At 44.2% G+C, this 16,769-nt stretch overlaps 1 protein-coding gene across 5 annotated transcripts in view; it reads right to left on the bottom strand.

The window, feature by feature from the left end:
- KIF20A (kinesin family member 20A) overlaps positions 1 to 16,769 on the bottom strand; it is a 48,378-nt gene that overhangs the window by 9,346 nt on the left and 22,263 nt on the right. For all 5 annotated transcript variants that reach the window (XM_088465469.1, XM_088465468.1, XM_088465471.1 and 2 more), the window contains exons 13-17: positions 16,557 to 16,721; positions 16,331 to 16,470; positions 15,590 to 15,692; positions 1,795 to 2,002; positions 1,623 to 1,714 (exon numbers count right to left, since the gene is read on the bottom strand). In XM_088465469.1, coding sequence (XP_088321595.1) covers positions 1,623 to 1,714; positions 1,795 to 2,002; positions 15,590 to 15,692; positions 16,331 to 16,470; positions 16,557 to 16,721 — 708 coding nt within the window. The remainder of the gene's footprint in view (positions 1 to 1,622; positions 1,715 to 1,794; positions 2,003 to 15,589; positions 15,693 to 16,330; positions 16,471 to 16,556; positions 16,722 to 16,769) is intronic.

The following is a 16,769-nucleotide window of genomic DNA, read 5'->3' as shown; positions in this document are numbered from 1 at the left end:
CTACATCTGGCCCAGAAAGTTATTATATTATACACACATACATACATACATACATACACACACACACACACACACACACACACACACTTGTAAATTTGCAATGCACCAAGGACTGCCTTTTAAAACTGTTATTTACAAGTGAACTCAGAATAGGAGTATACTCTGGTATGGATCCGGGGGCAGATTCACAGGAACAATTTAGGAGCGCCACCAATATTGACACAGCTAGGTTTAAGTCAGGACATGAGAATCCTGCAGTATACTTATTTAAGGATTCGCAATTACATGGTTATGTGTTATATGTAAATTATCTTAACTACCTATGGAAATGCTATAGTACCATGGATGTTACTCATTTTACTGTTTAAAATGGACTAACTTTTCCATCATCTAAAGTCAGAACCGTTGCCTGTTAAATATACTGAGATTTTCTAACCCTGTGTGATTCTTGGGTCTGGGGTTGGTTTGTCTTCACCTCTCTGCCAAGGAAGAAAGAGAAAACATCCCTGTTGCAGTGTACCTGATTCTCAGAACCTACCCAATCCACCGTACATTGTTGGCGAGTGTCACCCTAAAGCGGGGCATGGTGTCCGTCCAACTCTAGTTGCAGCAGTCCCTTAGTGATGCCATCTCCTACTCATTTGGTAGGGATTTACCCCTTTTTACCCTCCATCTGCTAGGAAGACCCTGGTTCCTCTTCGGGAATCAATATTGATTTTTACTCGTGGAGAGAAACTACCATGAGTTGTGTAATTTGTAATGTCCAGACATTGCTGGCCATTATCTGGTATACAATATATGTAATCTTTATTTAATAGGTGTATACTGCAGGCAGACAAGGAGCAGCATGTTACATCTGTAATCTATTAATCCACAAACATAGCATTCTGGGATATAATTCTAGAGTACAGAGTGCAGTTAGAGTACTAAATGAAGCCTGTGTCTCCTTGATGTAAGGGCTTTAACGATTGCTCCAGTGTTTCTCCCATGGATTCGGAGAAAAAGTATTTTACTGTAAGTACAGAAGTCCAACTTTTCTGATTATCCAATAGAAGCACTCATCTGTATGTGGATATGCGCTACTTGGTGACAAATATTAAATATCTCCTATAAATCATTTCTATATGGTTAGAACCCATGGTGCCACCAAGTCATAGATGTGGAAAGGGCAGACATAAAAACGCTAGGCAATTAATTCAGTCGATTGAGTGGTTAAAAAAAAAAAAAAAAATCAATGGGTGGGAGAAGTTTCCTTTTGAGCTGTAGATTTAGCATATGGAATGATTTGCATGTCATTTTAAATACCAGTAATGTATGAAATGGACAGTAAAATGCGGATCAAATAATCTTCTACCACGTTTTAACTAAAATTTATCAAAGTCATTTTACTCCAGCAGTTCCCATTAAGGTGGCTAAATTATACTCATAACAAACTCATCCCTGATACAAAATTAGTAAAAGAGATTGCAATTGAAACATTAGTATTTTCTGGATTTAAGAATCTCTATTGGACTCTTCATTGAATGTATAAATGCTTTATTTTACCAAATTAAAAAGCTCTTACATTTTACACTAGAGCTGAAACATTAGAAGGCAGACTTCAGAGAAACATTAGGCCTTACCTTTTGTCCCTCTTCCATCTTCCGATCTACATCAGCTGTGCAAGATTTGGAAGATGCTGGTGGCTCTTGTATTTGCTTAAGACTTTCTATTTCTGCAACAGGCAAATACTACAAATTAAAGAACTACAAACCCACAATTACTGTTACGCTCAAATTGGCATTCAGTCCTTACCTTCATTCTTTGAACACAGCTCAGCTTTCAGATCTATAATTTCTTGTTTGAGTCTATTCAAATCAGACACATCAGTCGTAGGTAACCGCTTGGATCTACGAAGAGGAACACTATCCTGTCTGCATTTACTGGTGTCTAACGGATTAGAAGTTATAGATTTGGCCTCCTCTAGAGCAGCCTCCAGTTCCTCAATTCGTTCATCTCTTTCCTAGATAGAGAAGTATATGGTGAGAATATGATAGAAAGATCATACATACAGAGCAAACAAAAGTCATAAAATCCTGCAAATCATATTTCTATTTAGAAAGCAGTGATAGCACTCTTGTAACAGTGTTCTCTATCAGTACTTGTATCAATCAGTAAAGTGAAAAATAAAAACTTTAACCAATTGGTTATAAAGGTGCAAGCTCTATATTGGGCATTTTAAAATACAATCTAATAGAAAGTCTGAGCCATTCTGCCTCTATCGGTTAGAAAAATATCTGTCCTACAAGGAGGGAGAGAGAAAGTCCACACAGACAAAATAAATGGAAGAATCCAAGAGTAAAGGGTGGGCATCAAGCATCACCCAATGGATTCCAAGAAAACCTGTTTAACACAAGGACAAAATACCTATATATATTATACATTTGGGCATACAAACCATGGGGACTTCCCAAAACCGCCCCTTCAAGAGATAACACTTAGAAAAAGTTTTGCTTTAGCAACTTCAGACTAGAATTAGCATCTTTGGACTTGTAATACTTTTTAAACGTCTGGAAGGGTGACCACCCATCACGGCTGTTTAGTTAAAAAGTAAGATATCTAGATGACACAGTTTCTAGTTTCAAACCTCTTCTTGCTGCAGAGATCACCAAAAGAAAAGTAAAATATTCTTCTACGAAAGGGTCTTCCAGGTAAGTAACTTCAAATTAACAGACTCCAACGGTTCCAAATGAGGGGGTTGAAACGTCCCAGAGATTAAGTTTAGTTGGAATAGATGGGAGGTTGCCGACGCAGCATTCCCTGAAAAAAATACTTAAGGTAATAGTGCTAGTCTCTCCAGGGAAAAGGCAAATTACTAAAATCTGAATCCTAAAAGGAACCAGCCTCAAACTATTATCCAGACTCTCTAGAAAAAAAAAAAAATAGTAATCTGGGTATTTCAAAAGGAAGGCAATCCATTAGCATAATATCCACCACACTGTCAGAAAAACTTTTGCCTTAAAGGATCATGGCTTCAATAGCCATGCCACCAAAGTCTTTTTTTATGTACCAGTCCCTGACTTAAGAGGTCCCATTTCAAAGTTATGATGGGCCTGTTGCCATGCTGAGAACATCCCTGGACCACAAGAATCACCTGAGCACCACTAACTTTTTTAGATCTCTAGGAAACAATGCTACCAGAGCGAGCATGTAAACTAACAGCAGTTTCCAAAGAACAGACATTGCATCTACTAGAAACTCCTTCAGATCCCTTGTCATTGAGCAAAAATTGCCCACTCTGTGCCCTTAGGTAGACATCTGGTTGACCAGACTTTCCAATGATCTGTATGAACAATTCTGGATGAAGAAACCATTCCTCAAGGGTGTGAAGCATGTCAGCTGAGACAATCTGCTACTCATTTCTCCACCCATGTTATAAAGAACAGCAATATTGTTTGAACATTTACTGGCTGCCAGCACATTATCCTTTTGACTTCCTTCACTGCCAGGGAGCACCTAGTACCTTGATAATGGTTAATGTACGCTACTACCATGGCAGTGACTGACAATCATTATTGCCTCAGACTACCGCATTTTATACCACTTCGTTCTACAACATTTGCAACATTGAAGACCAATAGCTCCCCAGCCTAGACGATTGTCAACCGTTGCTATAATTGTCCATTTTCAAATAGTGAATGGATGAATTCTGCTGGAAAAAACCTGATGAATTGACTGGATAAGCAATGTGACCCATGCAGTTGAGGGGGAGAGGGTTGACACCCATGATCTGGAACTCGCTCTACTGCAAATGGGAAAAAAAACCAAATAAATAATAATTGTACCTCCGAAGGTAGAGACTCAGAAAATTGATGTGTGTGAGCTCTGCTGTCAAACAGCACCCATAGAAAAGTCCTATGCTGGACAGATACTAAACTGGATTTCTGACAGTTTATTCAATTGTCAGACTCCAAGGTTTGGACAGTTATTTGCATATAGGCCTTGAGTAAAGTCAAGGATCCTAAACTAACAAGTCTAAGAGGAGATTGCCACTCCTCTGGATCTCAGAAAAAAAGCCAGCAATACTGTAGCTGCCATAATCTTTATAAAATACCCTCAGAGCTGTTGCTGGGGAAAATGTTACAGCCCAAAACAGATAATGAGAGAGCACATTGGGGGAGATTCAAATGTTCTGCCGGCTGCTTTTTAAAAAAAAAATTTTAAGACGCCCGACAGAGCAATTCAATTGGTGCTCTGTCAGGGTGCGATACCCGCCGGCGTTTCTGTACGCACTCAGGAGTGCGCGAACAGAAATGTGTCTGAAACACTCTGGTTAGGGCACGCTAACCGCAGAGAGCGCGCCCTAACCAGATATTGACGGGTTTAGCCGTTTTAGACGACTAAACGTAGTCTTTTAGGCGCGAAGAGGGCGATAATTAATGAGCGGCCAGAACAATTGAATATCAAACTGGGCGCTCATTGAGTAGCACGACCAAAAAAAACATTTGAACCGCTCCCAGTAAGTCTTCTAGATGGATTCCATCTTGAACCTGTCCACGCTAATATAAGTGTTTAGGACTCATGTTTAAAATGGGCTGTAATGTTACTTCCGTATTCTGGTCTAGAAAAAGGTTAAATCAATCTATTTTTTTCTGCTTTTCTGGAATTGGAATGACCACCCCACATGGAAACTAAGGTCCGAATGGCCTCAATCAGAGCTAGTCTTTGATTTGTTTCCTGTGGCGATTGTTTTTCGGAAGGTTTGGGGGGCTGGTCTATTAATAGACCAAAGCTTGTCCAGCGATAACAGATCTGTCTGAACAACGTAATTCACAAATCTGTCAGGTTTGCACTGCACACAGGGAATGGTATATGGAGGCTCTTCAATGCCTTGTTTAGCTTTTTTTTTTTTTTTTTTTTTTTTTTTTTTTTAAATCGGGGGCTGTACACACTTTTGTAGAATGAACTTCAGGAATTGACTAGATTACCTCCAACAATAATATTTTATACATCTACAGAATAAAAACAGCTTCTTTAAACAAAAAGCTAATTGGGCATAATGCTGGCAGTTTACACCAGGACTTCAAAATATAATTATTTATTTTATATAGCACACACATTACCAGAGCACTTTACACAATATTTCTTAACCCAAGTTCTAAGGCGCGGTACACCTCAATGTGTCCCCCACCGAACTGCCGGCCCGAACAGTTGTACGACGGCGCAATGTACAATGACATACTACTATTAGCAACATGGCATCGTACACTATATCTTCTGATTGACTGTGCAGCACTGGCAACTAGCAGATCTATCGCAAACCACCAGTGGGAGCGAGCAATTTTCGGTACACACTGTGTGATCCACATGATATATGTCAATCCAATTTGCCTGGAAACGACATATCGTGCCAATATCTGTCAAGTGTGTACCCAGCCTAAGAGATTCCAATCTCTAAGCACAGTCAGTGAATAACTTGTCACGATCGGCACTCACTTGAACCTGCGTGACATGGATGTAACAGTTTAATAATTTTTAGACAGACCAGGTGCTTGCTTTCTTTTTTTTTTTTTTTATACTCGCCAGTATCACATCCATAGGAGATGTATCAAACCTTGAAGAGAAAGTACCAACGAGCTCAAAACTGTAATTTTTTTCAAACACAGCCTGTGAAATGGCAGCTATATGTGGATTAGTTGGTACTTTCGCTCTCCATGGTTTGATACATATCCCCTCTATAATCAATTCTCAAATTTAGCCACCACTGTTTCAGGAGCTATTCCCTCCAAGTAGTAAGCCTCTAAGTTCTCCCTAAACAACTGATCTTAAGTCAGTCCCAGTTATTACCCAAATAATATTTGTATGCTTTATGTGCTTTTTATATAGGACCAATTGTCTTGTACTTAAAGTGCGCTTTATGGAATTCTATAACAATTTAGTAGTCCTGACAGATTTTTTTTTATGAGAACAGTTTCTTTGGTTTTATTCCTATTTTATGATAAATGTGTGTTCATATCCTCAAATTGTAAACATAGGATTGTGGCCACTATGAAGTGAACAGGGTTTTGAGTAAATGTTGAAATAGATTGTGCATTATATATTAAAAGGCGTGTTCTTTCTAAATGTCCTCAGTACTACCTTTAGCATTATTTACATAGGTAATTGAAAATGTAAGAGTAAAAAATATAAATAATTTTGGAGAATGCCAGGTGCGGCCTTGTGCGCCAATTTATGGATAATTTCAAATAGAAAATCAGTACTGACTATTCCAGAAAATAGATCCCATACATGAACCTTGTATAAAATAACACGGCCTGTGACCACTCTATTAACAACTTGCCTGGCATGGTCATATCACATATGACCATACCAGACTGGGCTTTCCCTGACATGGTTGTATCCGATACGACCAGTCAGAAAAGCTCTGTGGGCGGCTGCTGGAAAATAATTTTGTAGCAGCCGCCAATCACAGAGGGACCTCCTGGTCCCTCTGCACGCTGTCCCTCCCTGTGGGCCAATCACTGCTAGCAGTGATCGGAGTGCCCAGCGCCGGCGCACCCACCCCCCGACGGCTACCGAGAGGACAGGGCAGAGAAGGCAGCGCTGTCATTCTCTCCCTCCCCCTCCGGCTAGCAGCAGCCTGGCAGAGAAGATAGCGCTAACATCACTGTCCTTCCTTCTCTCCACCCCCGCTAGCAGCAGCCTCTCCCCCATTTATGCAAGCCCCACCCCACAGAGCCCTGGCCATATATTTTTATATATATATATATATATATATATTTTTATATATATATATATATATATATTTTTATATATATATATATATATATATATATATATATATATATATATATATATATATATATATATATATATATATATATATATATATATATATATATATATATATATATATATATATACACACACACACACATAGTCAGGTGCATAAATATTGGGACATTGACAGAATTTTCATATTTTGGCCTCTATTCACCACCACAATGGCTTAGAAATGAAACAACCAAGACTTTCAGATTTAATTTGAGGGCAATTACATCCAAATCAGGTGAACAGTGTAGGAATTACAACGGTTTCTATATGTGCCTCCCACTTTTTAAGGGGCCAAAAGTAATGGGACTATCAACTCAAAGGCTATTTCATGGACAGGTGTGGGCTATTCCCTCGTTATTTCATCAATTAAGCAGGTAAAAGGTCTGGAGTTTATTCTAGGTGCGACATTTGCATTTGGAATCAGTTGCTGTCGACTCTCAATATAAGATCCAAAGAGCTGTCACTATCAGTGAAGCAAGCCATCAGGCTGAAAAATCAAAACAAACCCATCGGAGAGATAGCAAAAACATTAGGTGTGGCCAAATCAACTGTTTGGAACATTCTTAAAAAGAAAGAACGCACCGGAGAGCTCAGCAACACCAAAAGACCCGGAAGACCACTGAAAACAACTGTGGTGGATGACAGAAGAATTATTTCCCTGGTGAAGAAAAACCCCTTCACAACAGTTGGTCATATCAAGAACACTCTCCAGGAGGTAGGTGCATATGTGTCAAAGTCAACAATCAAGAGAAGACTTCACAAGAGTGAATATAGAGGGTTCACCACAAAATGTAAACCATTGGTGAGCCTCAAAAACAGGAAGACCAGATTAGAGTTTGCCAAACAACATCTAAAAAAGCCATTACAGTTCTGGAACAACATCCTATGGACAGATGAGACAAAGATCAACTTGTACCAGAGTGATGGGAAGAGATGAGTACTGAGAAGGAAAGGAACTGCACATGATCCAAAACATACCACCTCATCAGTGAAGCTTGGTGGTGGTAGTGTCATGGCATGGGCATGTATGGCTGCCAATGGAACTTGGTCCCTTGTATTTATTGATGATGTAACTGCTAACAAAAGCAGCAGAATTAATTCTGAAGTGTTTCAGGCAATATTATATGCTCATATTCAGTCAAATGCTTCAGAACTCATTGGACGGCGCTTCACAGTGCAGATGGACGATGACCCGAAGCATACTGCAAAAGTAACCAAAGAGTTTTTTAAGGCTAAAAAAGTGGAATGTTATGCAATGGCCAAGTCAATCCCCTGACCTGAATCCGATTGAGCATGCATTTCACTTGATGAAGACTAAACTGAAGGGAAAATGCCCCAAGAACAAGCAGGAACTGAAGACATTTGCAGTAGAGGCCTGGCAGAGCATCACCAGGGATGAAACCCAGCGTCTGGTGATGTCTATGCGTTCCAGACTTCAGGCTGTAATTGCCTGCAAAGGATTTGCAACAAAGTATTAAAAAGTGAAAGTTAGATTTAGGATTGTTTAGTTTGTCCCATTACTTTTGGCCCCTTAAAAAGTGGGAGGCACATATAGAAACCGTTGTAATTCCTACACCGTTCACCTGATTTGGATGTAATTACCCTCAAATTAAATCTGAAAGTCTAGTTTGTTTAATTTCAAAGCCACTGTGGTGGTGAATAGAGGCCAAAATATGAAAATTCTGTCAATGTCTCAATATTTATGCACCTGACATAACAGGATTTTGGTACTTACCGTTAAATCCATTTCTCCGATTCCACAGGGGACACTGGAGCTTCATGACAGTGGGGTATAGACGGTGGGTTGAGTTGAGCCTGGCACTTTAAAAATCTACAAGTGTGACTGGCTCCTCCCCCTCTATGCCCCATCAACCCCAGTTTTAAAGAACTGAGCCCGAGAGGAGACGGAGAACAGACTGAAGAACAGAGAAGGAGAACAGGAAAAGAAACATCCAACATACTGACACACTGCAAGAACACAGCAGGCTGCAGTGATAAACAGTCACACAATAAAACAGACAAAACTGCAACAGAACTGAAGCAGAACAAACAACTGAGAACAGGCAAGAAGCACTGGGTGGGCGTCCAGTGTCCCCTGTGGAATCGGAGAAATGGATTTAACGGTAAGTACCAAAATCCTGTTTTCTCCTTCATCCACTAGGGGACACTGGAGCTTCATGACAGTGGGGACGTCCCAAAGCTATCCTCCTGGGGGGGAGAGTGCTGAACGCCCTGCAAGACACTACGACCAAAATTTGAAGCAGAAGCCGCAAAAGTGTCAAATCTGTAGAAACGTACAAAAGTATGAACCGAAGACCACGTCGCTGCCCTACAAAGCTGTGAAGCCGAGACACCTCTACGTGCCGCCCAAGAAGTACCCACAGAGCGCGTAGAATGCGCAGAAATGGATACCGGCGGTGGTCGAGCAGAAGCAACATATGCCTGACGAATAGTCAGACGAATCCACCTGGCCAAAGTTTGTTTAGACGCCGGCCAGCCACGCCGATTAGCATCATAAAGGACGAATAGAGCCTCTGATTTACGTAGCCCCTCAGTACGGGACACATAATGCGAAGTGCCCGAACCACATCCAAGGAGTGAGAATCCCCAGAAGAGTCCGACAACGCTGGCACTACAATCGGCTGATTCAGATGAAAACCCGAGACCACCTTGGGCAAAAAGGAAGGCCGGGTACGAAGTTCCGCCCGATCTTCGTGAAAAATCAAGTAAGGGGAACGGCAGGACAAGGCTCCAAGTTCCGACACACGTCTGGCCGAAGCCAGGGCCAATAAAAGGATCATCTTCCAAGTCAAATACTTCAATTCCACCTCCTGCAAAGGCTCAAAGGTGGATGACTGAAGAAAAGATAAAACAAGATTCAGGTCCCAAGGAGCCGTGGGTGGCACAAAGGGGGGCTGAATTCTAAGAACCCCTTGAAAAAAGGTCTGAACCTCCGGAATCAGAGCTAGGCGACGCTGGAAAAAAATAGAAAGAGCAGAAATCTGCACTTTAAGCGATCCCAAGCGTAACCCCGCATCGAGGCCTTTTTGAAGAAAAAGAAGAAGACGTGGTAAATGAAAAGAGGAAGTGGAGGATCCACGACCTTCACACCAGGAGATATAAGCCCTCCAAATGCGATGATAATGCGCTGATGTTACCGGTTTTCTAGCCCTAAGCATGGTAGGAATGACCGACCTAGGAACTCCATGGCTTCTTAGGATGGCGGTCTCAATAGCCACGCCGTTAAACGAAGCCGCCGTAAATCCGGGTACACACATGGACCCTGTTGTAGAAGGTCCGATCGTAGCGGAAGATGCCAAGGTTCGTCTGCCAGAAGGAATAAAAGATCGGAGTACCAAACCCGACGAGGCCAATCCGGAGCCACTAGGATGACGGTGGACGACTCTCGTTTGATCCGCTTGAGAATCCGAGGGAGGAGCGGAAACGGTGGGAACAGGTACACAAGGCTGTACGGCCAAGGGATCAGTAAAGCATCCGCTCCCACCGCTGCCGGATCCATGGTCCTGGAGCAGTAAAGGGGTAGTTGATGATTTATCCGAGATGCCATCAGGTCTATCTGTGGCTTCCCCCATCTGCAAACCAGTTGATGAAAGACCTCGGGATGAAGGGACCACTCCCCGGGATGAAGATCCTGACGACTGAGGTAGTCCGCTTCCCAGTTGTCGACCCCCGGAATAAACACTGCTGAAATGACCTCTACGTGTCTTTCTGCCCACAGAAGGATGCGACTGGCTTCTCTCATTGCCATCCGACTGCGGGTTCCCCCTTGGCGATTTATGTATGCCACTGCCGTGGCGTTGTCTGATTGTATCCGAACCGGAAGTCCTCGTAACAGAGGAGCAGCCTGTATCAAAGCTCTGTAGACTGCCCGCAGTTCGAGAACATTGATTGGTAAGAGGGACTCCTGCTGCGACCAAAGCCCCTGGAAGTGATTGTCCAGAACCACCGCTCCCCATCCGCGGAGGCTGGCGTCCGTGGTGACCAAGGTCCAATTCCAAATTCCGAAGCGGCGACCCGCTAACAGATGCTCCGTCCGAAGCCACCAGAGCAAGGATATGCGGGTCCGGGGAGACAGACGCACCAGCCGATGCATCTGTAGGTGGGACCCGGACCACTGAGACAGAAGATCCAGTTGAAATATTCTGGAGTGAAATCTGCCGAATTGGATGGCCTCGAAGGAAGCCACCATTTTCCCCAGGAGACGTATGCAAAGATGCACAGATACTTTCCTGGGTCTGAGCACTAGACGAACCAGCTCCTGTATGGCTATGGCCTTGTCCCTTGGCAAGAATATACGAAGCAGAACAGTGTCTAGAATCATTCCTAGGAACTGAAGTCTCTGGGACGGCATCAACTGAGACTTCTGGAAGTTCACAATCCATCCATGTTGAATGAGAATCTGATGTGTAAGGGACACTTGGTGTAAAAGGACTTCTGCCGTCGGAGCCTTGATGAGTAAATCGTCTAGGTACAGAACTATCGTCACCCCCCGAGAGCGCAAGTGAGACACCATGACGGCCATCACTTTGGTGAATACCCTGGGAGCTGACGAGAGACCGAATGGCAGGGCCTGAAACTGGAAATGAGCTTCCCTGATGGCAAATCTGAGGAAAACCTGGTGAGGAACCCAAATTGGGACATGCAGATAGGCGTCCTTGATATCTATCGACACCAGAAACTCTTCTGCCTCTAGTCCTGCAATGACAGAATGGAGAGATTCCATCTTGAACCTGTGAAATGAAAGATACTGGTTCAATGATTTCAGATTCAAAATGGGTCTGACTGACCCATCTGGTTTCGGAACCACAAAAAGGTTTGAGTAAAACCCTTGTTGCCTTTGTGCAGTGGGAACCGCCACAAGGACCTCGGCCAGCAAAAGTTTCTCGATCGCTTGACGCAAAATTAGTTGCTTCAAGGGATCGACGGGCAAACCTGTTGTAAAATAACGCCGAGGAGGAGTGAAAGCGAACTCGATCTTGTACCCCTGAGATACCAGATTTCGAACCCAAGTGTCTGGAGAAGTCCGTCTCCAAACCTCCGAGAAACGCTGGAGGCGTGCCCCCACCTTCGGATTTCCGAGATGGGATGGGAGCCCGTCATGCCACAGGCTTGTCTGCTGGCTTGGGATCTGGACGGCGGCCAATATTTGCTTGACGTCCTCTAGTACGGCCTCCTCGCCCCGCTGAAGACGAACCTCGCGATCGTCCCTGAAATCTTGCCGATGCTCGAAAGGAACGAAAGGAAGGTCCCCTAAACGAGCGACGCGGAGGAGGTGCTGATGAAGGTAGAAAAGTACTCTTACCTCCAGTGGCCAGCGAAATCCATTTGTCCAGCTCTGGACCAAATAAAATATCGCCTGTGAAAGGAAGAGCTTCCACTGCTCTTTTTGACTCCGCATCCGCTTGCCAGGCACGAAGCCAAAGTGCCCGGCGAGCAGAGACCGCCGAAGCAGAAATCCTAGCGCCTACCTGGCCGATATCTCTGGAGGCGTCTCCTAAGTATACAGCAGACTCCTGAATATGTTCTGCCAAGGTAATCAGATCTGCTCGCGGAGTGCTGGATCTAAGACCCTCAGTCAATTGTTCCGCCCACTTTTCCACAGCCTTGTTGACCCAAGATCCTACCAAGGCCGGGCGGAGAAGTGCACCTGCGGCCGTATAAATGGATTTCAAAGTGGTTTCTAATCTCCGCTCTGAGGTTTCCTTCAATGTAGTAGCTCCTGGAACAGGTAACGTGGTCTTCTTTGACAACCGAGAAACCGAAGAATCCACAGGTGGCGGGGTCTCCCACCTCTTCCTATTTTCCGCAGGAAATGGGTAAAGAGAGAAGAAACGCTTAGGAATCTGGAATTTACGGTCCGGATTCTGCCAGGCTGCCGTCATCTGTTCATCCAACTGGAGAGAAACAGGGAATGTGACGGCCATCTTCTGTGACCTGGCAAATAAGGAGTCTTCTAACGATTCTGGAGCTTCCTGGCCAGAAATCTTAAGAACTTCCCTTACCGCTAGAATGAGTGCGTCAATACCTTGCAATGCCTCAGGTTCTTGTGAGCAAGTCTCTACGTCTGATTCGTCCAGCATCTCCCCTTCCTCCTGAGACGAGTGATCCGCTGCCGAATCCTCATCCGACTGGAGAACCGCCGGAAGAGCCCTCTTTTTAGATGAGCGACTTACCGTAGCTTCAGGAGCTTTAGACGCAGAACCCATCGCTTGAGCAAGGCTATTCACCGAGCGGACTAAATTCTGAGCCCACGCTGGTTCTGCTAGAAAAGAAGGGTGAGATGTGCCAGGTAGATCTCTGGCAGACTCCCGTTCCCTACGGGAAGCGGCTAATTCAGAAGAAAGGTCCGCCATGACCCCGGCCAAACTATTTATGAAGGAGGGAGTGACAGACTGCGTGTTAGCACTGTCTGCTTCACATGTCTCGCACAGGGAAGACCCTTCGGAGCGAGCATGGGTAAACTTCTTCCTGCACTTAGTGCAGGCAAACAGCTTTTGTGATGCAGTTTTTTCTGTCCTGGATGTCATCATGTACTCACAGACAAGCACCACATACAATTCAGGAATGCAGAAGAAGTATAGGGAGAAGCAGAATTACAATAATAATGCTACTCAAGTATGGGAGCAGACAGAGCAATAAGGGAGGAGCAGAATTTCAATAATAATGCTACTCAAATTGCATGCAGAGCAGTATAAGAGGAGCAGAATTTCAAGAAAATGCAACTCAGTAACAGGGGCAGACAGGCATATAAGGGAGGAGCAATCAATAGGACCAGAAAGCAGTTAAAACCACCCTCTGTATTTACAGACCCCCTGTAGATGCTCTCATCTGCTCCTCTCCCCCTCCGCTCAGTGCCTGCAGTCTGAGGCGCCACTCCCGTTCAGAGCGCGCCAAACTAGCCCAGGCAGTGAAGGAGGAAGAGGAGGAGGGACCCATAAGCTCCTCCCCTAATGGCCGCCGCTTTGTATGCGCGCGGCATACACTTATACAGTGGGACGTTCTGTCCCCGCACTAACAGCGGGGGCAAGCGGCACGACCGCCCCAGTGATAACCGTGCCGGTGCCTTTTACACAAGCACCGGCACGCAGAGGCAGGACCGCTGTGAGCGCGCCTACCTAACAGCCAGCGCCGGTGTTCTATCACAACACCAGCGTGGCAACTGACAGCGGGGCTGACAGCCGCGCGCTGTTTTCAGACCCAGCTGTTATTTTCACCTCTCCTGCTAGTCAGGAGAGGTGTGTTACTCACCGGGCTGCTGCGGCCAGAGCGCTGGGCAGTGAGGGGAGAGCGGGGACCCGGACACAAGCCAGTGGTAGCTGTGGCGGGCCCCGCTGAGTCTGATGACTCCTAACTGCCTAAAGCAGCCTCCCCTCCATAGGGTGACCGGACACAGGCTGCAGTAGCCGTGTGGTCCCCTCTCTGGCGGCTCCCACGATGCAGGCAGACTGTCACAGCTAACAGTCTGCCTGTCCTCTTGCTTGATTCTTTTACAAATCATATAAAAATTAATATAAGGGCTGGAGACAGCCCCTGTGCACCGGCTCTACTCGGGCACATTCTAAAAACTGGGGTTGATGGGGCATAGAGGGGGAGGAGCCAGTCACACTTGTAGATTTTTAAAGTGCCAGGCTCAACTCAACCCACCGTCTATACCCCACTGTCATGAAGCTCCAGTGTCCCCTAGTGGATGAAGGAGAAATATATATTACAGCCTCTGACGAAGCCGTGGGTGGAGCCACAGGGAAACGCGTCAGGCTTTGGTACTCTCTTGCTGCTATCTATTTGGAGTTCCTAACAGTACGGATTCAGCCACCTGGCTGCATTATTGCGTCCCCAGCGAGGGCTGACCGAGCTTACACCTCGTCTGCATCATCACCCACTTGCCGTGAGTCAGACATCCCGCCGGAGTTCTCTGGCTGCACGCCAAACTCTCCTAAACAGACAGGGGTCCCCACCAGCCTACATCATTCACTTTCAAGCTTTTCTCATTCCGCGGGACTCCCAACAGAGGGTGAGCTAATTATTAGTCATTTTCCACTGGAATTATCACGGTCAATACAGAGCCATTATCATTGACTTCATTATAGGAACCGTGGATCCGGTTCTTATTACCATCAGTTTTTTTGATTCACTAAGCATAATAGGAGACCTCCGGTCTGGAGGGCAAAGATTCTGGACTCCAGCTTTCAGTGATTTTTCTTTTTGGCTCTATACTGATTGTTGCTACATTGTGTCTTTTTGCCAATGTGTGTTGAATCCCATGACTTATTGATGAAATACTCCAATCTTTTTATAGATGTATGATTTATATTTTTTATTAAAATACCTAAATTCAGGATTAATCATTTGTTACTTATTGTTGATATTCAAGCGCTGTGTTCATCCCATATATTACGTGTGTTATATATGTACACATACATACACACAGATTGTTTCGATCGATGGTGGAACCAATCGGCCATCAATGGTACAGCTGTCAATGACCAGAACTACAGTATACCATAAAAAAAATTATTTTTATGGTATATGGTGTTTAAAAAAAAAAAAAAATTGCGTTGGAATAGTTTTAAAAAGATGTTCTTGACCTAATTCAATCATAAAAAAAAAAAAAGAAAAACAACAATTTCGGAGCAGTTTTTGGAAAATAAGTTTGTCATTTAAGTGGTTAAGCCACAGAATACACACACTAAAACTACTTTGAAAATCAGTGGTGTACACAAAACAGACCCATTCCTCTGCTACATTGTGAACTCACCTCCAGCTCACGCTTGTAATAATTTGTAAGAGATTCTTTCAGGTTTTCTAGTCTGCCCTCATGCATCTCTTCCAGCAGATCTCGTTCATCCTCCATCATCTCACTGCACAACATTTAAAAAAATAAATAAATAATGGACACATGGGGAATTGACTGACAAGAATTGGCTTATATTGTGCAAGAGAAAACATGACCAGTCTATCAAACAATAGGCTTTAATCCACAGCACTCCACTATCTGTGATGCCAAAAGGTATATGACCACACCATTTAAATACTTTAAAGAAAACAAAAATCATACATGAGTATTATACTGTATCTCTATAAAACCCCATAATACTCTAGGTGCATTAACACAACATATCTCAAAAGTGAATAGCAGTAAAACAGCCTGCCCTGTGCCCTCCCCACCAGCGGGCCACAGTGTCCCACAGGTGGGAAAAGTTGCAGTGACAAATCTCTGTCGGTTGCATAGCTGGCGTGCACATGCGCACGGAATCTATTCACCGTGAGGGGAGAGCTTGGAGTAAGTCCAGCACCTCCATAAGTGTTGGGCTCGGCCACAAGTGTGATGGATTGGGAGGATGGCGAAGGGGGGGGTCACAAGAACACACCCCCTCCCCGGTCAGCCACACCTCTTTGTGCCCCCTTCAGCGCATGCAAAAAGACTCCCTGCCTGCATCCTCAGCGCCCTGTCCTGTCCGCAGTCTAGTGGGAACACTAGAATAGAATAATATCTAACCTGGATTGTGTCTTCTGTTGTTGCATCATCTCCATCATCTCATTGCAGACTTCTTTTCGGATTGTCACCTCCATCATCAATTTTTCCTGACGTTCCTTAACCACAAGTTGTTTCACGTTCTCTATAACTTGCAGCAATTCCTAGGACAGAAACAGCACAATGGTCAATCCATATTTCTAGGCTACTGTAAAATCTAGTATAAGAAAAATGAAAGACATGCACCAACCTCTCTATTAAACATAGTGATATCGGTCTCATTGTTGCTTTCCTCGTCAGAGCCCTCATCAGCATCCTCTTCATCAGTGTAGCTTCGATTGGCCAATATACTACTCTCCTTGATGAGAGACTGAATGGTTGGAAGGTTCAGTTTCACTGGCTGCACTTGAACCAGCTGTAAACAAAATAAGTAAACCCACATTAGGAATTAGATCTACTGGTC

The sequence above is a fragment of the Taudactylus pleione genome, unplaced genomic scaffold (genome assembly GCF_031769625.1).
Source record: "Taudactylus pleione unplaced genomic scaffold, aTauple2 ptg001990l, whole genome shotgun sequence".
Taxonomy (NCBI): Eukaryota; Metazoa; Chordata; class Amphibia; order Anura; family Myobatrachidae; genus Taudactylus; species Taudactylus pleione.
This window is presented reverse-complemented; position numbering and strand designations above follow the sequence as displayed.